Source organism: Hippocampus guttulatus, chromosome 11, assembly GCF_054856545.1.
Source record: "Hippocampus guttulatus isolate MCC_2025c chromosome 11, RoL_Hgut_1.0, whole genome shotgun sequence".
Classification (NCBI taxonomy): domain Eukaryota; kingdom Metazoa; phylum Chordata; class Actinopteri; order Syngnathiformes; family Syngnathidae; genus Hippocampus; species Hippocampus guttulatus.
The window spans coordinates 19,025,093-19,052,806 of NC_141271.1; the positions used below are offsets into that span (position 1 = coordinate 19,025,093).

The window sequence follows — 27,714 nt, forward strand, 5'->3', positions numbered from 1 at the left end:
AAACGACTCAAATAAAATATGTGACGTCAAAATGCCTTAGTCGTGGATCGTCGAAAAAAAGCTACATTTTACGTCATCACCACGCGACCGTTGTCGATTATTATTTACACCAGTGGACTCCAGTCAACTACGAATCCGTTCGCTGCCGAATTGTTCCACGTCGTCCTTCTTTCGTCCCCCCCCCCCCCCCCCCCCCGTGATGGCGCCGCAAAAGACCATCCCGTGGTCGGTTAGCGAGGTGACGCAGTTCTTGATGCTAGTGGCCGACGAGAAGATCCAAGTGGAGCTGGACGGCACTCGCAACGAGAAGGTGTACCGCGAACTGGCCCAGCGAATGGCCTCGTTCGGTTACGAGAGGACCTTCCGCCAGTGCCGCGAGAAGCTCAAGAAGCTCAAGAGCGACTACCGGGCCATCAAGGACAACAACTGCCGCGGAGGCTCTAACCGCAAGAGCTGGAAGTGGTTTGGACATATGGACGCCATCTATGGACACCGGGACCGGGACAACGGCAACCGCCTCAGGGACGACTCCAGTTTCCTGGAAGTCATCATCGCCGACGGTATGCTGGACACTTTAAACCAATTTACTTCCGTTTCAATTATTTAATGGACAATTCTCACGTATGTTACATTTTTTCATATATGTCTATCCTTTTTTAATAATTTCCTATGAATTAAACTTTTTTTTTTATTATAAACTATTCAACTGAATTCCTTAAAGAGTTGAGCCCAACATTGGAAAGCCCTACATTGGAGGACAACACTTTGAGCCCCAAAGGCGACTCTGCGGTGCCTCCAGAATCCATGCACATCCTGTCACAACACTCCGAGGTGGACTCCGACGTAGAAGAAGACGACGATGTCAGCGTTCCGGAATTTTCACCGCCAAAACGCAGTAAGTCATGCAGCTGCAACTACATCATTAGTCAAACAGGAGCAACAGTAGTTAGCTGTAACACGGTCCAAAATTGCACTGTGCGGATTTCGTTTGTACTTTTCACCCTCTTGTGGTTTCCTGAGATGGACGTCGGCGGACGCCGCGCGACTCTGACCTGGTGGCCGTCCTGCACGAGATTCACTCGGCCGATGTGGTTCACCACCGCGTTGAGGAGGCGCAGCAGGAGCGCGCCGTCCGCCTTCAGGAGCTTCAGCTACAGCAGCGGGCTGAACACTTCCAACTGGCCCTGGAGGAGATGAGACTATCCAGGGAGACGGAGGAAGCTCTCAGGAGACAGGAGCTGGACGCAACCAACGCCTTTAACCAGGCCTTCTTGGCCATGCTCGGGAAGCTGGTGGAGCACTCTGACTCACAGCGATCATGAAGAAATGCCCCGACAGTATGGTGGCGTGGACAAGACGGTTGCAACATTCGCAGGAGGTTGAAGAAATGCTGGGATCTTTGAGTGAGGTTGACGACCAGTGCGGATGACAAAACGGTGAGACCTTACAATGAGCTTGACAAAGTGGTGTAACGTTCCAGTGATGTTACGAAATGCGGGATGTTCCAATGAGTTTGATGCAATGGCCTAACGTCGCAGTGACAAAATGATGGAACGCTCTGCAAACTGACATGAAGGAACGTTCTAGTGACGTTTCATTGACGCACTGGTAGGAGGTCCTAGTGACAAAATGGTGGAATGAGAGTGACAAAACGGTCAAAACGTTTCACTTATTTAATGGCGGAACGTTCCAGTGGCAAAATGGTACAAATGTTTCACTTAGTAAATGGCAGAACGTTCCTTTGACAAAATGGTGGAATTATTTCACTGACAAAATTGTGGAACGTTCCTGGAACAAAATGATGGGATGATCAAGTGACAAAATGATGGAATGTTTTAGTGATGAAATGGGAACTGTTCCGGTGACAAAATGATGGAAACTTTTCACGTACAAAATGGCAGAAAGTTCCAGTGACAAAAACGTGGAATGATTCAATGACAAATTGGCGTAACGTTTTGTTGACAAGATGGTGAAAAGTTCACTTGGACAAAATGGTGGAACCTTGCGGTGACACAGACTAAATGTTGGATCATTCTGAGTGCCACTCGCAAAATGGCGGAACATTCCAGGGATGAAATGATGGCTCTCTGTGGATTGTGCCACTAGAGATTTTTATTTATACCGGCTGACAGCTGCCAAATCACCTGAAGTTGACTCCATGTTCAGCTCATGGTTTTAAGTCCATCCCAACTGATGGACAATTTGAGGAGGAAGTGCAAGTCACAAAACAAACACCAGAGGGCAGCAGAGCACTTGCATACACTAGGTTGCGACCTCAATGCCAAAAAAATTGAATATTTTATTCTTATAATCATGTGTTTACACTCACTGGGCACTTTCACTAAAAAATAATTCTGCCAATTGTAATACAGTGCTCGCTTTTGATTGACATTTGTACCTAATGAAGTGTCCAGTGAATGTACGTACTTCTCTGGTGTGATCGGAATGAATATTATATATTGTAGCTATTTTATTTGATTATTTTTCCGTCCGTGTTAATTCTCCATCAGGCCAAAGTATGTAAAAAGTTTTTATTGTCAAATGAAAAAAAAACAACGTTTTGCTCTACTTGTACATGAAGTGTAAACACAATGAATTATTATTATTTAAATATGAATCTTCACGTTGAAGAAAATACTCTGAACCAAGCGTGATAACCGCTGCCCTGCGTAATACAACTAAACAGACCAATGACATAATCCATGCAGTCTAAAAATAGTCCACATTTTCGTCCTGGGCCCCTGAGGGGAGAATAGTGCTACACGTCAAATGTAGAATTCCTCGAGGTCTTCCTCTGCATGTCCATCTAGAAGCACTTCATGGTCGTCCCCATTGATTGATGTCATGGAGAAATTCCTGCCCCTTGTCCGCTCCGGCGGGGCCGTTTTGCCTTCTGGATGTAGATGCTTGGAGTGGGATGCCGGCGGACTTGCTTGTTGGACGTAAGCCGACACCACGCTAAGGTCCACGCCGCCTGCTCGGACCGTGGTCCCCGTGTCCACATCCGTCTCCTCGGCACCCACCAGGGCGTCCACGTTGAGGCGAAAGGGAGGGATGAGGGAGGCCCTCTGCTGGAGGGAGCGGCTGCGACGGTCTCGGCGAGGCGAGCTGGCCGGGGGTCCCGGCGAAGAGCTAAGGTTGGGCAGCGAGTAAAGCGACTCGGAGCGGACGCCCCTCTCCTGGCCCTCCGAGGGATGGAACCATTCAGGATAGAAGTCGTCCTCGCCGCGTAACGGGAGGGAGCGCAGGGACGCCTGATGATGCAGGACCCTGTGGCGGGGCGCCGCCCGATGGGGATGATGATGGCAACGGCGCCGGTGAGCAGCTTGCACCTAAACAGGACACGAGAAAAAAAACGGATTAATTTCCTGAGAGTATCGCTGTGAAAGAGTAACCGTTTACCACGGTGTGAAGTTTATGACCAAACTTCTCTTTGTTGAAAGCCAATTTCAAGGATGCACCAACTTTACAGTAACAATAAAAGGGGCTTAAGAGTCACTTAACTCATTCACTCCCAAAGATATATTTAGATGTCTTTTCAGATGCCGCACATTTATTCCCAGCTCCTCATTTTATATTGTCTGAAAGGGTCTGAAAATGGCATTTTCAAGTACAGTCATTATAAAATGAGGAGGTGGGATTAAATGTGTGACGTCTGAAAAGACATCTCGATACGTCTTTGGGAGTGAATGAGTTAAGCATGGTTGTCAGCACACATTAGCACTTTGTTGGACCGATGCTTAATCTGATTCAACTTTCCAAACTGATCTCCCAGTAAGTAAATAAGAAACAATAGAAGACAAGATCAGTGGAAATTAGCCAAGACGAGACAGGATGAGAAAAGAAGACTAGAGGAAACAAGAGCAGGAAATGAGAGGAAAGAAGCCAAGATGAGGATCCCAGCGACAACCCGAGTAGTTAGAAGTCAGACCAGGTATGTAAAGGGAAGGGAAGACCAGAGAAGAGAAAACTGGAGAAGGCCACAAAGAAGAGAAGATAAAACAAAGGCAAATGAAAGACCTCACACCAGGATCTGACCTGCAGTAGGATTTTATTCCCATCGTAGTCTTGGGTCTGCCACCTCACGTCACTGATGGGCCTGCACGCGTTGGGCAGGAGCGGCACCAGGGCGCCCACGTCTCGCACCCTCACCTCCACCACCGACGAGTCCAGCGGGGTCGGGTTCCTCCCCCTGGGCAGCCTCCGGAAGGCCATCTGGACCTCCAGGTGGGGGTTGGCGTAGACCACCAGGAAGCAGAAGTTGTTCTTTTTGTGGGCCAGCCGGCGGCCCAGCAGAAGCTTGTACAACCGCACCGTGTGGGCGTAGTTGTCATGGCAACAGTACAGGGTCAACCTTAGCGTCCCTTTACCGTAGCGCACCCTCCTCAAAGCCCACAAGGGGGTGCCGGACCCCAGCGTGAAAAAATCCTGCGTGGACGGCGCTCCAAAGCGCCGCCCTCCGCTCACCTCCTCGCTGTGATGGTAGCGCCATGGTGGATGCGCCAGCTCCTGGCCGCCACCGTTGCCCTCCCGGAGGAATAAAATGACCGCCAGTGCCGGTTGGGGAGCACCCCCTTGGTACCCGTGGTGGTGCTTGGGTCGGGGATGCTCGCAGGAAGCGGCGCGCTCCGACACCCTGAAAAGTTTCAGCTCCGGGTGGAGCCGCGCTAGCACGCTGTCCGCCGCCCGCTGAAGGACGCCGCACTCGCCCGGGTCCGTGATCAGGTGCACGCTCACCAGGAAGGGGTCCCGCTGTAGGTCGCCCATCCAAACGTCGCCTATACGACGAAAAAAAAAAAATCATCGGCTTTTCCACCTAGTTTCGGAAACTTTTAGTTCTTGGTACTTTCAAAACTTTTGCGTCAAACTTGTACCCGATCCTGTCGGCAGTTCTCACCAAACAATTTGCCCAAACCAATTGAAACATATACCCCAAATTTTGGTTCAAACTTCCCCACTTTTACCTCATCCAATCTTAACTTTTTTGTTTTTTTTTGACGTGCTGTGGAGCTTTTTCAGGTACTACTCCCTTACCAGGGTATTCTTTTGGTCTTAATGAAGACAGTCCAAACACACAACGGTACTCTTAAATCAAGTCCCGAGTTGTGTTCAGTTTTTTAACCTCTTGGTGAGAGGCCCACGTAAGGGGGGTGCGTGGGATGGGGGTGGGGTCGGGGGGGGTCTCCCGTGAGGAGCCTCATTAGTGCCATTAGGAGTTTATTAGTGCAGGAATGTTTCCCACCACAGCTGGGATGCATTCAGGTGCAATCCGTCTTTTTAAAACTGCGGCTCACTTCTGGCAGAGCTCATGATGTCATATGAAAAGAACACAAATTAAACACAAAGCCAGCCAAGAGGAACTCTGTGTTTGTGTGTGTGTGTGTGTGTGTGTGTGTGTGTGTGTGTGTGCGCATACCCATGAGTAACTATGTGTATGTATTGGCGCATATACTGTACATTATGAGTCCGTTGAGTATCTCGGTGTGCCTTTGCCAAACCAATCAAATCTTGAGCAAAACTTGCTCATATTGAATTATTATCATTATTTTTATTATTGTATTTATTTATTTTAGTCCAATCCTATCTATCAGAAGTTTGGCTGCTTCAGAGGGAGGGAAACATCTTTTCCCAAATATTTGCGCAAACTCCTCAAACGTTTCCCCAATTCTATTCAAGCTTTTGCCTCAAGGCTTCTAAACCTTCGCCCTAACACGTTCCTAATCCAATCTGTACTTTTCCTCAAACCTTCTGCCCAGTTCTTCTTAAACCTTTGCCTCAAAAGTTTGTCTAATCCTACCCTTAATATATATCTAAACTCAAGGAGGTGAAAGGATGCTCCTTGTAACCATGGTAACACTCAACCAATCCAGATATCACGACAAGCTGCTGCTTCAGCCATTTTAGTGATAATTAACAGTATTTTACTAGTTAGCTGAATGGCCGTGTGAGACACACACACACTGTAGAACTTCCTGCGTTGCAGATTAACAAACCGCTATTGGCTCTAATCCTCATCGTGACCCACAAAACTGACGAGTGGGCCTGCTCACACCGTCACACTTCCACTGATGCCATTGAGGGGGATTAATTACGGGAGCACCAATCAACCCCTCCCCCCGCCCCCCATAAAGGAGTAATGGCTTCGTGGTTTAATGACTGCTTGTGTGTTTGCGTGTTGTACTTACTGCTAGTAGATGACAAGGGACTGTAATCTGACCTGCAGAGGATGAAGGAGAAAGAGAGCGTTTCTATTAAATGGGTTGTCAAATACCAGCAAATCAAAAGCACACCTCAACTTTTTTCCCCAAACCAATCCAAAAAATGTTGTCAAGACAAAATAAACTTTTAGCTAAATCCTTGGCCCCAACTAATCTAAACGTTTGCCCAAATCAAGCTCGACTTTTACCCCAAACCTTTGTTCAAATCAATGTACATTTTTGACCATTCATTCAAATTTCTCAAACTTTGCTCACAAACTAAAACTAAACGAACCTTCTGCCCGTTGAACTGGTAGTGTAGTGGTACCCGCTTATGCCTTTCATGCAGGTGCCCCGCGCTCACTTCCCAGTCAGTGCACCAATTACGAGCCACTGCGTCGAAAGCAATTGTCACCCTCGCCACCCAATTATTGGAATGCAAGGATGGGTTTTGCGTAAAAGGCGCAGGAAAAGGAAGGAGAGAGAGAGTGAAGCAGGTTCCATCCTGGAAAGGTCGGCAGTCGTTGACAGGGCACAAAGACAAACAATGGAGAGGTCGCCAGCCGATGTCAGAGCGGACAGCGCGGTGCCTTTGAGGGGCGCGTTTTCACTCGAAATGATTTATTCCCTCCTGTCCGTAGACACCACTAACCATAAAATGGAGCACGGGAAGGATGCGGAGAGGGAAAAACGACAATAAAAAGACATGAAACTGACAATTTGGAGCACAGCGAAGCAATTTAGTGAGCCGGTCGGCAACGTCCAAAGACAATAATGGCCACCAGCAGCAAAAAAAACAAAACAAAACAAAAAAAACAACACACTTGAGGCTTGACTCTGGCATGACCCGCCGCCAGCTTTGGATCAACACCAACCTTCTTTCTCCACTTTTTTTTTTGGAAGACGCTCAGAGGCAAGGACGGCCTTTGAAATCCAAAATATTCAGTTCCTGTGTGGTCCCGTCTCTGGAATAGTCTCGCCTGTCATTAAACATTCAAACTGCTCCGTCCAAAATTGTCCCCGAAATGCAAATAAAAGATGAGAAAAGCAGGGATCCATTTCAGGATTGATCTGCTTCCCGCTTTCCCGCCTTCGCTCCAACTTTGGCTCCCGGGATGAGAATCAAAGTGTGGGAGAGACGACGCGACTGTGGCGGCAAATTCCTGGGCTGACATGGTATCCCCCCGTTGTGCGTCAATGCCTCTGTACAGAACAGCAAGGTATCGTTGGAAAAAAACTCCAATCCTTGGTTGACTTTGTATGCGTATTCCATGACAGTATGAAAAGGGGTATCACCTCCAAATGCAGAGAAACGGCGTGACTCTGGCGAGAAATTCCTGGGCTCTTTAGACAGAACAGCAATGTGGAAAAATGCTGTTTTGACAGGAAGCTTGCAAGGAGCTACTCCTGTCATGTATTTGTAACCCCATTCCATCTCATTGCCGTTTTCACCCGTTTGTTTCTCACGTTCCGTGGTAAACTACAGTGCGATGCCATTTAATCCAGTCACCCTGACATTAATCCCATTTGGGGCGGGGGATTCCTTAATTGCGATGGACACGATGCGGGTAACAGATTAGGCAGGCGGCTCAGGGATGACGTTACCACACAGACACGCAGACACACACGGGTGGCTAATAGAAAAGTGAACATGTTAATCCTCACTGTCATCTGGATTACTCAATATGCATCTAATCTACCACAATATTAGGGACGCATGTGTAATCTGATGAGATCCAATACGACACAGGGGCAATGTTCTTTATATTTGGTGGGATTTCTTTTAACCACTTGAACGATGATATTATGTTTACAACAATCAATTTTTAAATCAAGAAATTAAAAAAAATAATTAACATGAAATCACATTCAAGGAGTAGTATTTTATTGTTATTTTTAAGGCCTGTGATTATCTCAAAAATATTTTTCTATTCTTTTTTTTTTACCCTCACTCACTCAATTACCATTTAAAAACCAGTGTGGGGAAAAAAAGCGCTTCTTGATTTGAATGGGCAAAAGTAGCGCCATTGGATGGACGGATTTCATTGTAATTTCCGTGCAGAGAAATAAATGACTTCATGAAAATCAATGTCATATTTTCTTTTTTTGGATCTCATATGATTATTCATTCTAGTTTGTTTGGGGTTAGAACAACAGCTACATACCACTCGTGAGGTCCATTTGTTAATATCTGAAAAAAACATTCGTTTTAACAACACAAGTAGGTCAAAATCATGTGACTTCCAGCACGTATGTCTCATGTATATAATACATTTTGTCATGTGTAGTAGAGCATCTGGTAGTGATTTCGCCTTCTCCTCCTGTTTTTTTGCTACTCACCCTGCAGTTTCTGCTCCCGAATCCACGCATTCATCTTCTGCGGAGTTTTTTTCCATCTCAAGAGGGGATTTAATAAATGTAGAAGGTGGCGAGAGGCATTGATTTTTTTTCGTCCCAAAACACACAACGAGGCGGGAGTAATCAGCAGGAGTTGACAGACTTTCTTGAGTCAGTCTGACTGGGGTGTCACAGGCAACAAGCGACTGGAGTCAGACGGCGGTGCCTTTAGGGTACCGTAGGAAATCTAATACTTCCACAATAAGACGACATTTTCCCCTGTCCACGTTTATCCCCACATTTATATATATTGGGCGAAGACAGATGAGATAGGCTCCAGCAAGCCCCTCGAAATTCGTTACGATAAAGCGGTTTCAAATAATGGATGGATGGATATATGTGCGCGTTTGTGGTAAGAATGTGACGACGAACCTGCGCCAGCTAATATTCCAAAAATACGAACTGCCACTGAAGACAACATCGGTATTGTACTTTTTTGGGTGATCAATTGCATTAATTTGTCAGAAGTTCGAGCTCTATTAAATAAAAAGTAAGAAATTGTATGACGTTTTTGAGAGCTTTCTTGTTTCTAGCACTGGGTTTAGAAAGTAGATCCATCCAATTATTTTTAAAACATTCTTTTTCAAGTGATGTGTCAAAATAAACATTCTGAGAAGAAATTCCATTAAAGTTGAGTTGAGACCTGATTTCGGCTTGCCTGTTTTTGCTCTTGCAATTAAAAAAAGCCCCAATAATAATCGTTTTGTTATATGACGCCATCTCTCAGCGCCTCTGGAGGAATACGCTCCATAAGCGCATGCGCAGAAGTGGCGTTTCGCGGGTACTGTCTTGTGTTTTAAACAGCGCCGTTTAAAGTAATTAAGTAAAAGGCTTGTTGCGTGTGTGTAGCTAATAACAGAGTTCCGTCATGTCGGTCAGTGACATGTTTTCCTACATCCAGGGCTTCTTGAGCGCCGACCAAGACGTCCGAGAGGTAAGAAAAAGAACCGTGTCGTGTTTAGGCTGCGAGCTAACGGCTAATTCTTAAGAGCTCGCCAGTTAGCCGCCGTCAAGTGTGACGTGTGTTTAGCTGCTTTCAACATTTGTGATGCGTTTGAATCGATAGGAAATCCGCAAAGTGGTGCAGGTGCTGGAGCAGACCGCCAGAGAAATCCTCACTGTTGTCCAAAGTGTCCACCAGCCGTCTGGATTCAAAGACAGTAAGTAGTCTGCTTCCCTGTTTCATATGTACTTTTAATTGAGAGATATAAAAAATAATATCCTTTCCCATTTGAAATGAGTGGAAATGCCATTAATTAATTTCAATCTGTTAATAACACCAACATCAGCTTTTTGTTGAAATTGGAGCTCAAGGTATCCCCCCACCCTTCATCCAAATATGAATTATATTTATTTTGTCTCCTAACAGTCCCTGATAAGTGCACAAAGGCCAGAGAATTGTTTGGCACAGTCCGGACCCACATTACCGACTTGAAGACAAAGTTCCCTGTGGACCAGTATTACAGGTACATAGACCACCACTCAAGTGTCTGCACACAGTCTACGTTAGTCTATGAAAATTAATGTTTTAAAAGAAAGGCTAGAATTGTTTGTGGGTTTAAGAGGATGTATTTCCGCATGTGAACACAATACGGTGCCATTAAAACAGGATTTAGTGACAAAAATGCTTCACATTATATTTTGATTCAAAACAATGTGTGTAAGCAAAGCTTGTGTTAGGTGCGTGGGTCTGGACTGTTATCACACCAAGGACTCACATTTTTTACTTTACAACAGGTTTCACGAGCACTGGCGCTTCGTCTTGCAGCGTTTGACCTTCCTGGCAGCTTTTGTGGTCTACCTGGAAAGTGAGGCCCTTGTGACCCGCGAGGAGGTGGCACAAATTCTGGACAGTAGGTACACGTTTGCCTGTCTGTCCGTACGTGTCGTTGCCATCGTCGTCATGGCACACACCCTCATTGTGTGTGTATGTGTGTGTGTGTTCCAGTTGAGGTGGTGCGCGACAAAGGCTTCCATCTGGATGTGGAGGACTATCTGGCAGGTGTGCTGATTATGGCCAGTGAACTGGTGAGTCATTTAAAAGCTCCATTTGCATAGACATAACTCATTTGCATATTCAGCATGAATTTGAGGGCCAGTAAATCAGATTAGTCGGCACACCCTCAGTGTAATCAACTTGACTTGCGTTTACGTCTTCCCAGCTGCAGGGGGCAATCAAGTTCAGATTTTAATAAATCCTAGAAGTTTGCTAGTAAAATAAACAGGTGGTTATACTTTTTGGATTTTAATGTTTGTATTTCTTTAGTTGATTCCATATGGTGCATTTTTTTTTATCCAGTAACAAATTTACTATTGCATCATTATGTCTTATTTTATATTTATTTATTTTACCATATCATACTATTTAACTATACAGTAAAAATCTGAACATTTTATATAATGTATTAAAAAATAGAATACAGTTTTGATTCTACATGTGCTCTACATGGAAACCTTGAACAATCTGCTGAAAGGGACAGTGTGAAGAATTTCGTGCCATCTAGTGGTGAATATATAGAATGCAACGACATAATCTCGAACAGTGCGTGCATTTCGAAGCACTCGCAGTCTGGTGCATCAAAGAGAGACCACACTTTGCAAGCCGACCACAAATTTCTTCAGCAGAGGTGCAAGCAGTCGAAAGATGGCGGCAAAACATGGCAGCCTCCTGGAAAGAGGAGGTGCCCCCTCTGTAATATAATTGCAGATTATTGAAATTAATAGTAGGTTTTTAAAATAACGAACATTGAAAAATTAACCAATCTTTGCCCATTGCCCCTTCAAAATTAGTTCACATTTCAATGATATATGATAAAATATACAATTAAAAACGTACTCAGTCTTTGACTGGCCTCCGGTCCTGCCGGGGGCGCCCTCATCGTGGCTTTAATTTTGGTTCCTCCGACTTCCTGGCCAGTCGCGCTTGGCAGTTAACAGCGTGACGGCAGGCGACTACAACCGCCCGCTGCGCATCTCCAACTTCATCAACGACCTGGACTCGGGCTTCCGCCTGCTCAACCTGAAGAACGACCCCCTGCGTAAACGCTACGACGGCCTCAAGTACGACGTCAAGAAGATCGAGGAGGTGGTCTACGACCTCTCCATTCGCGGACTCGCCAAGGAGGCCAAGAGTGACCAATAGGAGGCACCGTTGTCAGCCAGGCCCGGAAGTCCGAGAACCGGGATCTGACCGAAGGCCCGCCTCGGACGGACATTAGCCCCTTTCACACTGTTGATCAGTCATAATTGTAAGACTCATTGGATCTATTTGTCGGTTTTCAAGTCTCAGATAAAACAGTTGAAAGCTAAGTTTGGAATCAACGCTGTCGATGTCTTTCTGACAAGTCAGAATGACCAGAGTCTGGCAGTTAATTGGGCGGTCGATTTTATTGGCCGATATTATGGCTTTTAAAAATAGGCAAAACATTTTTTTTCCAGTTTGATTCAGCCCCCCTTTCCAAGTCGCAACCTTCCACACAGACTGGTAACACGAAGACAACAATGATGGGACATTGTGAAAGGGGCGACTCAAAAGGTGTCCGTAATGCCGTTGGTGTGAATTGGCAATACGTTATCGTACACGGTTACTACCGATAAGCATCGGAGACACACGAGAAAGAAAATTAGATACAATGAAAATAAAGTCGGAATATTAGGAGGTGGATTGTTTTCAAGTAAAATTTGATCAGAGATGCATTTTTTTACTTGCCTTCCCCCCATCTCTATTCCTTTTTTACCTTAATTTTAGTTATATTACCTCCTTAAAACACTGCTAATACTAACCCCCCCCCCTTAAAAAATGCAACTTTTAGTTTTGCAATATTGCTTTTTTTCCTATCAGGTACTATTAGGACAAATATGATTATACCCCCCCCCCCCCCCAAAAAAAAGTGACACCAAAGTGGACCTGGTATGTTTTGTACTGTTATGTTTTTGTTTTTGTTTTACACATTTGCTGTCTTGTTTGCCATGGTGTGCAAAATGTAAATATATTTGTATACACAACCCGTGGCGGCTCTACTTCAAACCACACACACGCAGGAAAGCCATCGAAACCTCGGTTTGCAACATTTTAATGGGATTGACAATATTTTACATGTTGAAAGAATACGGCAGGAAAAGAAGAAGCACAGTCTCGTTGGTGGACACAGTGATCAGCTACACTAACAGCATTGAAATATTCCGTTTTGATGTCATCGCTGGATAAAGTGCTTTCAACGAAATAAAGCTCGCGCCACAGAGGACGTACTGAATATGCTTAAAATTGGCTGTCGGGGTGAAAGGGGGTCGACTGGGGGGGGCAGTCCAAGCCTGTCCAAAGGCTGAAACAAGAGCCAAGGCACAGCGGCTCAGACCATAGACGGGGTCCACATTTTCTTGTCAGCATTCTTATTTTGTTAACCCAACCTCACAAAAGCCCCTTTTACACTGCCCACTGCAGACACTTTTCCTCGCCGTGTGAACTCTCAACTTGACGTCCTGCTTCTGTGGGTCAACTTTTGACTTTTTGCCACACGCTAAACGATTTAAAACTTGAAAGAAAATGTCACATTTTATCCGCTTTGGAGGCTCCATATATAATATATGCTGTGCTGTATTTTTTATTTTTTTAATCAAACCATACAAACGGGGGGGGGGGGGGCGATTGTCAAGAAATAAGCGAATGGCCACAAAGGAGTGCAAACAAAGAGAGTGGGAATATTTTCAGAGGCTGTTGGCAATCTACCATTAGGCCTCTGATAGTCCAGTTTGCCACTTGAAAGGAGCAACTTCAATTTCCACCTCGTCCACATTGACCGAAACGCCTTTGCTGGGCAGTGTGAAAGGGTCCACTTCAATTCTCCCGATCCTGCCTCGGGTCATTACACCAGACCTCGAGCCGGGAACTCGGTCACAAAAACAGCTATGACAAACCGAACAGGAAAAGACAAAAACGGGATTTCATGATCTGTGGAAAAAAGGGGGACAGAAAGCGTGTACTCGTACGACCGGTTATTGCTGTAAAGGGGGGGGGGGCTCCCTTTTCTGTGGCAGTGAACGCCAGGGTGCATTAATTAGCGAAATACACCCCCCCCCCCCCCAAAAAAAAAAGAACAAACAAAAAACAGAGCAACCATGTCCCCTGTGTGAAATCCAGTTATTCCCACGTGTCTACAAAAAACCAAAAATCGTGTCTTGTTCAGTTGTTTCTCCCAACACATGTACGGAAATAAAACAGTCTTAACAATCATGGCTGACACGCAACCCACAGTTCAGATTATTATTATTTTAGGGAGTCATCCAAATCTTTGATCATTTACTAAAGCTGCGCATTTCGATTTTGTGCCGCATCAATCAAGGGGTATTGGGGCCACATTGAAAAGAAGAAAATCATTTGACTACGATATTTAAGAGGACTCCGGTAACTCCCAATTTTTCCCCTCATTAAAATTTGAATTGTCTATTTTCTCATTGAAATCTAATACCTGTCGTAGATTTATTTTTCAGTGTGGCCATAATATTCGGTGCGCCCATCGCTTTGCAAACCAAAACAACAGAAAAGTGCTCTTGGTTTGTCACACGTCGGAAGTGTTGACGAAGTGTCATTTAAAACGTTTTTTGGGGGGGGGGCGGAGGGCTCGGTGAGGCAACAGCATGGTGTCACATTGCAGTTTTTGGGGGCGGTCTATCGATGGCGGAAAAGGCCTCGCTTGGGACTGCGTCCCTCAGGACCGACTCTGATTGGTGTTGATCATGATATTGGGCAAAGCGTTGCGTCTCTTGCGCCAGGTTCCCAAGTCCCGAGCGTACCTCTTCATCTGGTGGAACCAGTTCTGCGTCCGGGACTTGTCCGTCGCCCGAAAAACAAACGACTCCCGCCGGATGTCCAGAACCTCGAAAGTATCCTGGCACTCGGGGTCCATGGACACCACGCAGTTGGCCAGCCGGATGGGCTCACGCATGACGGCGAACTTGCCGCTGCTCTTGTCCTTGATCAGAACCAGAACTCCGTCTTGGATGCTTTCTCCCGCTTCGCACGCCTGCTCTGCCCCGGGCCGCGTCCTCACCATGAGCAGACTCTGAACGTTTTGGAACTTGAGCGCCTTGCTCCCCTTCTTCACCCACTGCCCGTCGGCCGGCTGCGAGAGCTGCAAGGGGCCCTCCATGACGAAGCGGGTGTCTTCCCGGGTCCAACCCAGGGTCTTCATGGACGCCTCCCGCATTTCGGCGTCCACCGGCTCCCGATTTTTGCGGCTGTCGCGGCGGAAGGATCGCAGGGACCAGGAGGCCATGCCGTTTCCGTCCTGCTGCTTGGTCTTGGTGTTGATGTGCTCCAGGTGGGCCTCCACGCGGTTCTTGGCCTCACGGAGCCGCCCGAATTCGGGGTGCTTCTCCGGAGTGACTTTGAGGAGGCGGCTGAGCAGCAGAGGGTACTTGGTGACACGCTGAAGAGGCGCCATGAGGAACGAGCGCAGGTTCATGCGACGCAACGCCGTGTTGTCGTTCTGGGAGACGTCAAGGAAGATCCTGAAAAATGTGAAAAGGCAGAGTGAGACTCCAGAGATGGCTCGGAATAGAAAACCTCTGAATTAATGATGAGGTCCCGCCTTCCACGTCAAGAATTACACCGGCGGGAAGAGGAAAATCTCCAGAGTGAGCCAAAAAGGCAAAAGAACAGTTTTCTTCACGCTCGCTCTATTTAACCTGAGAAAACCTGAGCGCTGGCGCACAATCAAAAACCATGAGTTGTGACCTGAGCAGTTCCTTCTCCTTCTCCAGCGCGTTGAGCATGTTCACGGAGGCTGACTGTTGTAGGCAGTACGTCTGGAAGGCCGGCAGCATGTTCACAAACTCCAGGAAGATCTCGCCGACGGATACCGTCAGCAGATCCTCATCTCCCTAAATCCAAACGCCAGAGAGTCGGTGAGTGGAGATGCCGAACAGTCAACCGCTTGAGGTGACGTCTTCTCACCTGGTCCAGAGCATGTTCAATGGCGTCCTGCAGATGTTCCGTGAACCTCTCGTTCACGTCCGCCAACTCCTGGACGTTGGCGAAGACCACCGCCAGCTGCTCGGCGCTCAGCAGGCCGGCGCTGCGCATCGGTCCGTAGAACTCCTCCTTGATGATCCTCAGGTCCTCGCCGTAGCTGCTCTCCGTGTTCAGGAACTCCAACACGGCTTCTTTACGTTCTGCCCGCAGTTTGGCGCAACGCTCGCATGCGCTGCGGCCCTCCGAAGTCTCGTCTCGCCGACCGCAGTCGGTGCACAACGAGGGTCTCTTCCAGGCCCGGGAGAGACCCGGTCCGATGCCGCTGTCGGCCCGCTCCACCTCCACGCCGCGCCGCTGCCGCCGGGGCTCGGCGCCATTGTCGTCCTCCTCGCTGAGACCCACCACGCCGCTGTCGGCGCTCAGGCTACTGATGGTGCTCCATCGGTGATGACGGGCGCGGCCCCTCCGGCGATCCAACGCTGGGCGGTCGTCTGGACCCGCCGGGCGCTCCTCGCCGGGCGGCTCCGAGTGACCGCGAAGCACTGCTGGAGCTGCAGCAAAGGGTCATTTTACCTCCCCGTAAATCTACAACGAAGCACACCGCGGCGTCCTTTGTCCTCACCGCTGTCTCTCTCCCTCCGATGATGTCCTCCATGTGGCGCGTTCTCCATCTTGGCCTTCATCTCGGGCTGTTTGCGACCGGAGGCATCAGCCGGCATGGGGTCACTGCGGTGCGGTCGCAAGCGACACCCGTCAGCCGTCTGCGACCGCTCGTGCGCACCCTCCGATCCAGTTGCCTGGAATCGCTCGTATGTCGTGTCTGAGCTGGAACGCCGGCAGGCGCCCGGCGTCTGAGGGTAGGGAAACCATGCTTGGACATCATGTTGTCACAGCAACACAGCAGGGATACACAAGCCTCATATATCGATAGCATATCAATGATATCAGAATGTATCATATTGTGTAATCGATTCACAAGCCTCAAATATCACAGGATATACCATGTCATGCTCTTTGATGGTCCAATTTCAAATATCAATGTTGCGATGTATCGCATCACATTCCTTTCCATTGAGGGATTAACAGATCAGCATCAAATATCGATACCATGACATTTATTTTGTATCGATCTCGGCACATACTGTTTTCTTATCCTATCACAAGCCTCAAATATCCGTATATTCTAGTCCAGACCCTTATCACGATACATGCACCAAATGTCGATATCCTGATAACGTAGTGTTGTTTAATAGGATAGTACTGATACGCAACCGTCAAGTGTTAGATATTGTAATGAATCTTAACCTCTTCTTCTACAGTGCAGTGTAAATACACAAACCTCCAATCAAATTTCCCAGGGAGGAATGTAGGCGGTCATGTGCCCTGAAATGTAAGATCTTATCTTATCTCCAAGATAATTCGAAGCATCCCAGAGTGAGAATTCCTAAACATGCTGCATCAATCCGAGTCTCCCCCCCCCCTTACGCAAGCTTTCAGGTTTTGTCAGGCACGGGCAGGGGAAACAAATCACATTTTACGCTCAGCTTCAGGAAGGGTTGGGACAAGGAATGGTCGCGGCACTTAAAGAGACAGGCGCGAATCGCGAGTAGGCACAATTCGCGCTACACTGACGTGGCTTATTTGATTTCAGAAATGTATTCCGCTATTGTTTATTAATTGAAATAAAATGGATTATTTGATCTTAAATAGTGGTGACTAACAGTGAGTATTAAGTCGAAGCAAGTTACAGCGAGCGCTTTGCTGACGTAGCATCTGTATATTTTGCAGTGGCAAATTTATAAACAAGCAGCTAATTCCAATCACTATACTGACTTATTGTCTGAGGTGGCGACTAGCTAGTATTCACATTTATTCACAGTTACAATGCATATTTGCATCGAAGGCATCAGTGGCAGTGAATGAGTGTTTAACAACAGTAGCTAACAGCTTGCGCTACTTTGACTGAACCTGTTTTTTGCTAAAAATGTAGCGGCTAATAGTGGAATATTGGCGTAGCATCTGCCTATTTTGCTGTAGCAATGTGTTAAGTAGCAGTGGCTAGCTAACAGCTAGTACGAAATAGTGGTGGCTACGGTGCTACGTTGACTTAGCATTTACAGTCCTGTATATATTTAGCAGTGACAATGCGTTAAGATAGTGGTGTCTAATGGTTGTCGTTATACTGATTTATTATCAGTACACTCAGTTAGCATATTTACCGTTTTAAATATCAGTGGGTAACAATGCGATATTGGCATATATTCTACATTAGTAATGTATTCAACCACTGACAAACAGTATAGAATGGCGGCATCTAACCGCACCGCATTGACTTGGTAAAAATCTACTAAGTAGCTGTGGCTAACAACGCTAGATAGAATTTTACCATTATATACTGTATATATGTACTGTGTGTGTGTGTGTGTATATATATATATATATATATATATATATATGTAATGGTAAAATTCTATTGAATAGTGGTAGCTAGCAGCACGACATTGACTTGTGTCACCTGAGGTGACATCCGAAGACGTCCCCGACTGATGTCTTGAGCCACGGCTGTTACATAATGCTCCTTTAATTTCCTGTCCCCCCGCACCCCCTCACCTTTTCTTCCGTTTTATTAATCCGATCGGAATGCTAAAAGTTCTTAAGGGGAAAACGATGCGAGTGACCATGCCTGTTTGACCCCAGGAATGCTGCAGGATGGATGGATGAATAGATGGATGGTTGGGTTGCCAGGGATGGAGATAATCCCACTTCCCCCCCCCCCCATTTTATGCATCCTCAGACAGTTCGTTCCACACACACACCCGTATATATCCCTGCATGGGCGCGTGTGTCTGTCGCAGTGTCCTCGCCATCCTAGAATGCCGACAGATCGCGAGCCAAGCTGCTGCCAAACACAACACACACACACAGACACACACGCACGCACACAGGCACACACCGAAAAAATAAAATCCTCCTTACACATTCTCCCGCTTCTTCGCCTTCGCCGCCGTCGTCTTCTTCTTCTGTAGGTGTCTGGTGGCCAGCCTCGGCTCCTGCCGCGGTTGCCATGGCGACGGCGGCAGAGGGCTGGTGGGGGGTGTCGGGGGCGTCTCTGTCCCGCTCAGCTGACAGCCTGACGGGGGCCTCAGAGGAAATGTCTGCACTGCAGCTGTTGGGAGGGGGGTGGGAGGGGGGTGATCGGAATCGGACAGGGGGGTGTCAGTATTTTTGTCAACACACAAGCAACAAATATTTGATACTGTGTTAGATCTTTTTTTTTTTTTTTTTTAATAGTACACTGCCAAGCATCAAATATGATAAAGTGAAGAATGGAATCATGTCCTTTTTGGTACAGTATTGAAACACAAGCGTCCAAAAAATTATATTTTGATGCATCACATTGATAGCGATCTCGTTATGTACGGCAACAAACAAAGGTGACATCGATTTCGTGATGCGTGGCTTCGTCCAGCAGCACGAACATGATGTATCAATACAAAAGCATCAAGTATCAATTTCTATAGGCATTGCTGTATGAGACAGTCTTGATATACAAGCGACAAAGATTGGTATGGATGTTTTGTATCATGTTTTTTTTTTTATACCAATCGTTGTTGTATTTTATCGGTACACAAGGAATGAAATATGGCATATAGTATTACAATGTATAATATTATTATACAATACAGTCTCAGTCTGCAATATTGATATATCGATATGGAGGCGGTTTACCTCTTCTTTATGAGGTCCAGAGCTGAGCCAATGAGGCCGTCCTTCATTTTGTAGATCTTGGCCCCGTAGCTAGTCAGGTCCGTTCCCTCCAGGAGCAGCGCAGGGCAGCAACTGGACGGCCGCCCTTTGTGGTCCTTGCCGGGTGGGAACAGAACCGACCCGACCGGTTCCAGACTGGACCTCCGACGCCGCCCATTATCACTGGCTTCTCCCTGACTTGAAGCTTGCAATGGGGTCCTTGGAGAGGGGCCTGTGCGGATCGGCGAACCCAGTCCGGTCTTAGAGGTGGGAAGACCCGAGTCCTCAGAACCTGCTGCAGACTCCTGGTTCCGCTCCTTCATCCTCATCCTCTTGAACTCCTCGAAGGTGGGGATATACAGGTGGCCCGTGGAAACGCTTTGCCGGTGTCCGTTGTCCCCGCCCAAAATGGGAACCGCCGTTTGGGACACCGGTCGCGATTTTGGACTACTCGGTGCCCCGTGGAGAGCCAGGTTGGGGCTGCTGTTCTGCCGGCGCAGTTCAAGTCTCCTCAGGACTTCCTGTTTAATCTCCTGGGGACAGCTCAGACGCATGCCGCCCACCGGCCGACACCCCAAGTTCACTTCGATGGGGAAGGAGTCCGTGGTACGCAGGGGTTGGGTCTTCGGAGGGTCCATTGCTGACCGTGCACTTTGGAGGCGAAGCTTTTCCCGCAGACCTTTCCTGGCGTCCCATTCCTCCATTCCACTGGGGAAAAGCAATTGTGGGAAACTGGGCACATCCTTCCTACGGGGACTATGTTGGGGGTAGTATTCCAGGCTCGCCAGCTTGGACCCATCTGGGGGCCCGTCGTACCAGTGACTGGTGGCCGTGCAGCCCACAATAAATTCACTGGATGACCACAGACCTGAATCCAGAACTGGGTTCCAGTTCAAGTTTTCCATGCTCCGGTATAGCCTGCCCCCCGTTGGAACATCGAGAGAACGTCCCGGCACAGTGTCTGGGGGCCCCTTTTGACCAGGGCAATGTCTCAAATTGGACAGCAAGGTGCTGCTGTTACACCGGGACGCAAGCGGGAACCACTGAGGTCCACGATAGATGGCAGCGCCTCGGTACCGGGGGAAGCTGGGAAGTGGGGTGCTGGACAGGAGGTGGGAGACGCAGGGTTCCATCGCCAAGGGGTTACTCGAGGGAGGTCTCACGTCTGGCATGGCTTTCCCCAGGGTCCATCACAGTTACCCCCAGGGATCAGTTTGTTAACTAACAGCCAGCGTGTTATTTCTTCTTCGAATGGTGCGTGAAATTACCCCATTTTGTTTTTTTTTCATCTGGCCTCCAGGCTTCCGCTGCGGCTCCCCTCCTCCTCTGGCAGCTCTGAGGTTCGCATCCCACAACGTACCTCACATCTTCTGGGTGCCTTGGAAAAAAACACACAGCATAACTTGGTTTATCTTGATCCCGCTGAACCAAACTGAAACACCACCGATTCCCTTTCACGCAGCTGCCAGAAATTTACAAGGCCCAATGAATTGATGGGGGGAGGGGAAAGACGGCTTTGGTGTTGCAACTTAGCATGTTGCTCAGTTGGACAAAAACGTTAGTAACGCTTCTCAATAGCCCCTTTCACACTGTCTGTTAAAGCCATACATTTTCAGCCTTTTTCTGCGTTCTGTGTGAAAATCACCAACATGGAATAAAGTGGCCCAGAAGTTTTCCGGTTGGCAAGAGAGTATCTGAAGCGGGATGGGGGCCGGTTTTCAAGGAAATAGCGTAAAACCCGGACAGTGGTCTGCAGTTTAACACCTGACACTTCTATCGTCCAATATGCAAGGCATGCAGTGTCTCTGTGTGAAACAGACCAACAACTAATTAGGAGCAAGTTGATTTGAATTTTCCCACAGGCAGCATGCAGACAAGAAAAGACGAAAAACAATGTGAATTCCTCACATAACCCTGCAGTACACACATGAATGTAAAGTAGAGCACCCCCCAACACCTCACCCCCTCTATAACCCCCCTCCATCCCTCATGAGATACTAGGATGTAGAACAGCGTGTCTGTCAAGTGACAGTCATTTTTTGCCGTGACTCCCATGCAGCTGCTGCTGCGTCCCTGCAGTACTGAATGATTGACACCACTTGAGAAAAAATATGTATATAACATACAGTACATATATATATATGTATAAACATTTTCCTCAGTTGCCGATAGCAGAGGGTGGGACATGTTGAAAGTGAACAAAGTTAGCGGTATACACAATGGCATTCAAGTATTCAGATCTTGTCAGTTATTTGTTTTTTTTTTACCCTGATGCCGAAAAAAAGCAAGTCTTTATTTGAGGAAGGTGTGTATGGATCACTTTGAACCATACCAGGTCGTACCTCAAATTAAAGCCCCCAATGAGTACTTTCTTAAACCTCCAGACATGTCCTCTGACGATTTATAGCTCGAACAATATATCATCGTGCTTTGCCACCAGCCTTGCAGGATGTTGTTTCCAATATTTTGGCTCAGTTAAGTGGACTCGAGGTCATCGATGTGTGGCGCTGATGACACAGCGAGACCAGCCATTACTAAACGATCCCATAGGAAAATGAGCCTGATGGGAAGTCGAATGTCAATGACTGTGCACGTGTGCGCGCGCGCGCGCGCATGTGTGAATTGTCATTGATTTCGGTTTTCATTCATGCTTCGAGGGTTTGCTTCCCGTAACGCATGCAACAAAAACGAGCGGCTCTCGGCATGTTGTCATCACTGCAGAAGCTCATTGTGGTGACATCAGCATCTGATGACATTGACAGTCTGCTCGTGTTCGCACACACACACTGGCTATGTATTGGGCGCAAGGCGGGAGAAAGCTTCTTGTCCATCCTGCTCCAAAGCGTCTTATAAAAAGTAACCCGGGTAGATGATTGATGGGTTAATTAATTGATTGGTGGTGCATGTGATGACTGTGCTGTGGTTCCATATCCCTTTGGCCTTGTTGAACGTGTTTTTTTGTTTGTTTGTTTTTTTTTGGGGGGGGGGGGACTGTTTTTTCATGTAAATGAAACACCAACCCAATTATACCCCCAAACCCTAACCAGAATCGCTAAACTCCAACCCCAATCCCTGACCTCAAAAGCCAAATCCCAACCCAATCCTTTAATGGTAACCAAAACCCAAATCCTGCTATCAAACCGAAATCCGAACCCTCAAACTCAAAAGACAAGCCAATCACCGAATCCAAATCATAACCTCCAACCACCCCCGACCCTAAACCGCGGTTAAAATCATAAACCATCGAATTACATCCTCATCCCCAATCCATACACATAATCCCGAACCCAAATCCTCACCTCAAAACCAAATCCTACCCAAACCCTTGACCTCATACTCTCCTAACCCTAAACAATAAGCACAACACCCCTTGTTCCAAACCTCACCCTAATCCTTCGCCAAACTTGACCCGCGCATAGATTTACGTCGCAACTAACTGACACCCGTCATACTCCCCGGCAGGTGCGACGCCATCAATTACGGAAGCGGGCATCTTTTTCAGATGCTCTCGAGAACGAGACTCAAGCAGCCATTCAGTGAGGCGCACGTGGAATACCTTTTCTCTCACACTCTTCTTTTCTCTTCTCTTTGAAACCACCAGCTGCCTTCAAAGTGGTTTTCCTGCCGAGGCAAACAGAAGCCGGGGAAACCGTTTTTTTTTTATTTATTTATTATTATTTTTTTTTTTGGTACTCACGTTGTGTGTTTGCAGCTCGCATCCTTGCCGGAGTCCATGTGTTGAATGAATCAATGTGCATGGGTGTGTGTTGGATCCCTCCGCTTGCTTTTGTTAAGGCGAGCAAGTGCCCCCGACTGAGCATGCTCCGGTGTGAACGACCCCGGTGGTTGCCACGGAAACCGGCAAGCCACTCGCTTAGCTCGATGCTTTTTGTTACATTTGTGCCATCATACGAACACGTATTGACGGAATCCGTTTAGATCGACAAACAAGTCGATAGGGGCTTTAATTTGAGATACGACTTGACGTGGTCCGAAGTAATCCTTTAATGCCCCTCCTTGAATCGACGGCTCACATTACCCCATTATCGGCAAAAATATACAGTATATATCTTCATTTTGTCATCCTATGAGGATATAGTGAGAAAATAATTGCAGATCTAGAAAGCATTCATTCGGAGGTTTCATTTGAGATATGACTTGCTGTGGTTTGAGTCATATTCATACATAAGCACCTCCCTCAAATAAACACTTCAAAACAGTTGGGTTCTCATTCATACCTAACAGTCAACTCTCTGAAGGCATATTTTCAAATTATATGAAAGAATGTTTGCGGTGTGTCCCCCTTGTTAAACGATGACATCACAAACTCAAAATATTTACACTTACAGTACATATTGGGAGTTTTTGCTGTTCCTGGCAGGAACAGCAAAAAACTTTGAGTGAGGCATTTGTTGCTGACGTCAAACCATAACAAGTCATATCTCAAATTAAAGGTGCTAACGGGTGCTTTCTCGATCTGCAACATTTTGACACAATGTTGGAAAATATACTTATGAAACCTTTTTTTTCCCTGAGGGGAAATAATGAGTCGTGTAGTTGAGGCAGGTGTTGATGGATGACTTCAAACCATATCATGTCACGTATTAAATTAAAGCCTTTGATGAGTGCTTTCTGGATCTTCAGTTATTTGGGTGAAAAGTTATAACCGTGAAAAAAAAATACACTTACATGTTTTTTATGATGTTGAAAAGTGAGGTCTTTTTTTATAAGGGAGTCTGAGCGTCGTGCCTTTGATCCCCCAGGTTACTAAAATGTCACATTACACTCAGTTAAGTTCTTTTGGGGTTGTTCCATCCCACAAAACATGGCCGCCCACTTCCTCTTGGCCCCCCCCCCCTGCACACGGCTGTGGTGAGCGAGGGACCCACATGATGAATTATTGACCCCATCCCCCCTCCCCTTCATGAATTATCCAGGTGCAAGGACCCGTCTCATCTTGACCGGGCCGGTGTCGAGTGAAGCGGACTTCACTCAGGAAGGACGCGGGACATGCAAACACCTGCTCCTATTGGCTCCCAACAAACTCGTGATGACCTATCTTGGTTTTCATCATGGCAGGACGAGTAAAAGTAACACTCAAGATCATTTTTCTCCGGACTCGCTGGTCATTTCATTGGGTACACCTGTGGCCAATAGACCGCATGCTTTTTTTTTTTACCACCACAATTAAAAACAAACTACTTACATACTGTTGGGAGCGCATTGAAATCATTAAAAAAAGATGACAAATATTTCTTTTTTTTTAGTTGAAGGATAAGCAGAAGGGTGACTGGGCCTGACCAGGTGGTACGCCCAAGCAGCCGACCTGACAACAAACATCAAGTGTGCAAATGGGTCACACATATCGGCGTACGCAGGCCAGTTTCCCTCATTCATTATTTAATTTCCCATCTGTAGCAGATAGGGAACTCCACTCAAGCGGCGTGCTGTTGCGTAAGCCAACACACGCCTAGCACATATTCCGGTCTGTCAAGGCAACCTGCGATGAGTTTGGGTGTGGAAAAATCCTAGCGTTCTTCAGCCAAGCCCTCTCTCCTGCCACAGGTCTTCCAGTTATGTTGCTCCATTTGTTTATGTCCCATAAACTTGTCTTATGAACGTCAGCTAGCTTGATGCACAACGGAGTAAGATGGACAAACGAAGCTAGCATCGATGTGACCGTAACTATAACCCTAACCCTATGGGCAACTAATATTTGCACACAGCAAACACATGCAAACAGGCAATGCGCTCACGAGCATATATTCTTTATCCTCCGGGAAATATGACTTATACTGCAGCCTAGCTGCGATTGTCTGAAATCCTATTATGAAAGTGCAACAATCGATTCATCAGCTAATCGATATGTCAAATTCATTGAAATAGTCCTTGTTCAATTTAAAAATGTCCAAATTCTTGGCATTTCAGCTTCCCGACAGTAAATATTCTGTTGTCTGTAGTCCTCTGTGAAAACTATTCTGATTATCTTTGTGTTTTGTTTTGGGGGTTTTTTTTTAACCTAAATTAGACATTTGCAAATATTCACTTTTCCTCTGGAAAATGATGATTTTGAACGATTTTTGCCATTTTCTCTGATGCTACCAAACCAACATAACAATGTGTTGTATATGTCTGAACGGCCAATTTAAAATAATGTTTTTTTTAAATAAATAAGGGATTCAAAAGATGTTTTTCATCAGATTCATCGGTTACTCCACAAAATACTCAAAAGATTAATTGATGATTAAAATCATTATAAGCTGCAGCTTTAGTTATTACTTTGTTTTATTAACTGCAAAACTATAGAGTAATATATTTGTAAGGGGACAGATGATTTGACTTTAACTTAACAAATCCAATTTTTTTTTTTGCCACCAAAAAATAATAATAATGTTGCTTGCATTGCTGTCTGTTGACATTGCAGCCAAGAGCAGGAATGACAAGGTTATTGGGTTATCGCCTTACTTTTTTGTCTCCTTGGCGTTCCCGCTCCGCCGCAATCGGCGACCTCGACATGCTTCATGGAGGCGGCGTTCTTGCCTGTGAGGCTGCTTTACATTTAATACAGAGCTGCGACTCCACTGCCAAAGGAATGAGTCCAAAAGTCTCTTTTTTTTTTCTTATTTACTTTACTTTAGCTGACTTTTATTTTTTTGGTGAGTACATATCGATAGGGCTCATTGATACTGCTCAGTCAATGAAATGAGCAAAACAGCTGATGTCAGCGATCGGGCTAATGCATGCTAATTGTATCGCATACATCAAGTGTAGAGTCAACCTAACGTCTGGCACCTGGCTGAGGTGTCGGCATCCCAGTGGGGTCCGTCATATTGTCAGTTGTTTGACAACAACGCAGCACCACCTCGGCTCATTAAATGCAGGCATCTTATTGATCCCGTGGCGGAAGCCGCGGCAGCTTCAAAAGGAAAGTGTTGCCAGTGGTATTCTCGGAGTCTGATTCACTCTTTTCCGTGGATGTAAAAACACAGACACAATATTTGGCAGTTAGTTTAGGGTTTGTTTGTTTTGTTTTTTTGGCCGATGCCGATTCCGATATTGACAGAGAAAAATCAATAACCGATTAATTGTTGATTATCTAAAAAAAATATATATATAATGAATAAAATTACTTTTTTTGTTTGTTTTAAGTGAAGGCAGGTCTTTGGACTGTTTTCCAATACTTTAAATTTTGGTATTTGTTTAACCAATTTGTTTCACCTTTAACCCCGCAACAATCTGACGTTTTTTACCATAAAAAGTTGTAATTAGCTTTACTTGGCTATACTTAGTCCAACTATTTTACCGATTTGAAGGGAGTACAATTTACAACTTTGTTCTGCCTTCTGTTTATCTTGGGTGTGTTTACACGTTTGCCCACTAGATAGCAGCATACTGTTGCAGTAACGCTGACGTACTTTTCGAGCATTACCAGCATCACAGTCTATGAGTTACTGTAGTTGTCGCCACATTTGTGTCGAGGATTATGTTGAATCTTGCCAGAAAATGCTCAGGAAAAATGACCCTACTAATGACATTCTATATTTTGCCATTAAAACATTTGGTTTGTGTCACCAAAGTCTAATTTCTGCTGACGGAAAGGCAACATTTGACTGCAAAAAGTTCCAGTGTGGCACGAAGACGTTTTCCGTGGAGGTATTTTCGCACAAAAAACGCACATTTGAATCTATTTCTCCAGGAAATTGGTCGTCACCTCACCTGACAAAAATATCCAATATCTTGCCATTAAAATGGTACATGTGCTCACAAAACTACATTAAGCTATGAAAGCTCATTTTGTTAAAAAATAAAAGGCTTTGTAAGGCCACTTACACGTGCTATTTTGCCCCACACGGCCCAATATTTGGCATGAAAATGCCCGAGATGCTTGACGTTACGCGTACTCACTGTGGATTAGTTGTGCTCCGTCACCTCCATCGCGTGAGGCGGATGGCAGGTCCCCTTAGCCCCCGGCGTGGGGGCAGGTTCGCCGGACAGGTTGAATAAGCCAGCCGCTCCTGCCAGCAAGACGAGATTTGGATTTCTAATACCACCCCTCCCGAAAATAAATAAATAAAAATGCTGAGGAAGAAAATCCGTTGAGTGTAGGATCCCTTCCACGCGACCTCTTTCTTTGCGGCTTTCTCCTTGGGAACTGTGCTGCGTTCAACTGCGCCTCGTAAAAATGATAATGTCAAATCGGAGCATGCGTTCAGTCACTTTTGGTCGACCAAAAAAAAAACCCCCCAAAACAAAACATAAAAACATTGACTTCAGTTCCAAATTAAAAAAACACCATGCTCAAATGCATTGATGTATGCCCGGAAACATTGAAGTCTGTTTCGAAACAGCAACCGACCTAAATTTCAAAGGCTTTTCATGGACTGTACATCAAAGACAATTACA

General features: G+C 46.2%; 4 protein-coding genes across 7 annotated transcripts; 2 read left to right on the forward strand and 2 right to left on the reverse strand.

Moving 5' to 3' along the window:
• The first annotated feature begins 105 nt into the window (after positions 1-105).
• LOC147198506 (uncharacterized) lies at positions 106-3,037 on the forward strand. 2 transcript variants are annotated; one of them, XR_015102269.1, is made up of 4 exons: positions 106-560; positions 722-895; positions 1,021-1,436; positions 2,904-3,037. XR_015102269.1 is itself a non-coding variant. In XM_086123790.1 (3 exons), the coding sequence occupies exons 1-3, from the start codon at positions 200-202 to the stop codon at positions 1,320-1,322; spliced, it is 837 nt and encodes a 278-aa protein (XP_085979916.1). In that variant the 5' UTR covers positions 106-199; the 3' UTR covers positions 1,323-2,574. The 2 variants fall into 2 exon arrangements, 1 of the variants encoding a protein (XP_085979916.1); XM_086123790.1 differs by lacking the exon at positions 2,904-3,037 and having other exon boundaries at positions 1,021-2,574.
• Positions 2,646-8,759, reverse strand: fam124a (family with sequence similarity 124 member A). 2 transcript variants are annotated; one of them, XM_086123788.1, is made up of 5 exons: positions 8,538-8,759; positions 8,363-8,388; positions 6,186-6,217; positions 4,039-4,778; positions 2,646-3,332 (listed from the first exon to the last, which is right to left on the reverse strand). In XM_086123788.1, the coding sequence occupies exons 1-5, from the start codon at positions 8,565-8,567 to the stop codon at positions 2,766-2,768; spliced, it is 1,395 nt and encodes a 464-aa protein (XP_085979914.1). In that variant the 5' UTR covers positions 8,568-8,759; the 3' UTR covers positions 2,646-2,765. The 2 variants fall into 2 exon arrangements, with proteins under 2 accessions (XP_085979914.1, XP_085979915.1); XM_086123789.1 differs by lacking the exon at positions 8,538-8,759 and having other exon boundaries at positions 6,493-8,386.
• Positions 8,760-9,351: 592 nt separating this feature from the next.
• On the forward strand, positions 9,352-12,601 carry tsn (translin). The gene is made up of 6 exons (XM_086124228.1): positions 9,352-9,528; positions 9,661-9,754; positions 9,964-10,060; positions 10,332-10,447; positions 10,543-10,622; positions 11,512-12,601. The coding sequence occupies exons 1-6, from the start codon at positions 9,463-9,465 to the stop codon at positions 11,734-11,736; spliced, it is 678 nt and encodes a 225-aa protein (XP_085980354.1). The 5' UTR covers positions 9,352-9,462; the 3' UTR covers positions 11,737-12,601.
• Positions 12,602-12,650: 49 nt separating this feature from the next.
• On the reverse strand, positions 12,651-27,487 carry arhgef49 (Rho guanine nucleotide exchange factor 49). 2 transcript variants are annotated; one of them, XM_086124225.1, is made up of 7 exons: positions 27,217-27,487; positions 19,294-20,689; positions 18,541-18,730; positions 16,187-16,415; positions 15,547-16,115; positions 15,328-15,473; positions 12,651-15,101 (listed from the first exon to the last, which is right to left on the reverse strand). In XM_086124225.1, the coding sequence occupies exons 2-7, from the start codon at positions 20,481-20,483 to the stop codon at positions 14,300-14,302; spliced, it is 3,126 nt and encodes a 1,041-aa protein (XP_085980351.1). In that variant the 5' UTR covers positions 20,484-20,689; positions 27,217-27,487; the 3' UTR covers positions 12,651-14,299. The 2 variants fall into 2 exon arrangements, with proteins under 2 accessions (XP_085980351.1, XP_085980353.1); XM_086124227.1 differs by lacking the exon at positions 27,217-27,487 and having other exon boundaries at positions 19,294-20,735.
• Between the last annotated feature and the right edge of the window lie 227 nt (positions 27,488-27,714).

Excerpts from the sequence above, each read along its gene's own strand:
- arhgef49 (XM_086124225.1), bottom strand. The coding sequence starts at position 20,483 with ATGCCAGACGTGAGACCTCCCTCGAGTAACCCCTTGGCGATGGAACCC. Across the intron at positions 18,731-19,293 it reads CTGGACCTCATAAAGAAGAG|CTGCAGTGCAGACATTTCCT; the intron begins GTAAACCGCCTC and ends CCCTCCCAACAG. Across the intron at positions 16,416-18,540 it reads GCGAAGAAGCGGGAGAATGT|ACGCCGGGCGCCTGCCGGCG; the intron begins GTAAGGAGGATT and ends CCCTACCCTCAG.
- tsn (XM_086124228.1), top strand. The coding sequence starts at position 9,463 with ATGTCGGTCAGTGACATGTTTTCCTACATCCAGGGCTTCTTGAGCGCC. Across the intron at positions 10,061-10,331 it reads CCTGTGGACCAGTATTACAG|GTTTCACGAGCACTGGCGCT; the intron begins GTACATAGACCA and ends ACTTTACAACAG. Across the intron at positions 10,623-11,511 it reads TGATTATGGCCAGTGAACTG|TCGCGCTTGGCAGTTAACAG; the intron begins GTGAGTCATTTA and ends CTTCCTGGCCAG.
- fam124a (XM_086123788.1), bottom strand. The coding sequence starts at position 8,567 with ATGCGTGGATTCGGGAGCAGAAACTGCAGG. Across the intron at positions 8,389-8,537 it reads TCGGGAGCAGAAACTGCAGG|ATATTAACAAATGGACCTCA; the intron begins GTGAGTAGCAAA and ends TGTTTTTTTCAG. Across the intron at positions 6,218-8,362 it reads ACAAATGGACCTCACGAGTG|GTCAGATTACAGTCCCTTGT; the intron begins GTATGTAGCTGT and ends CATCCTCTGCAG.
- LOC147198506 (XM_086123790.1), top strand. The coding sequence starts at position 200 with ATGGCGCCGCAAAAGACCATCCCGTGGTCGGTTAGCGAGGTGACGCAG. Across the intron at positions 561-721 it reads GGAAGTCATCATCGCCGACG|AGTTGAGCCCAACATTGGAA; the intron begins GTATGCTGGACA and ends AATTCCTTAAAG. Across the intron at positions 896-1,020 it reads ATTTTCACCGCCAAAACGCA|ATGGACGTCGGCGGACGCCG; the intron begins GTAAGTCATGCA and ends TGGTTTCCTGAG.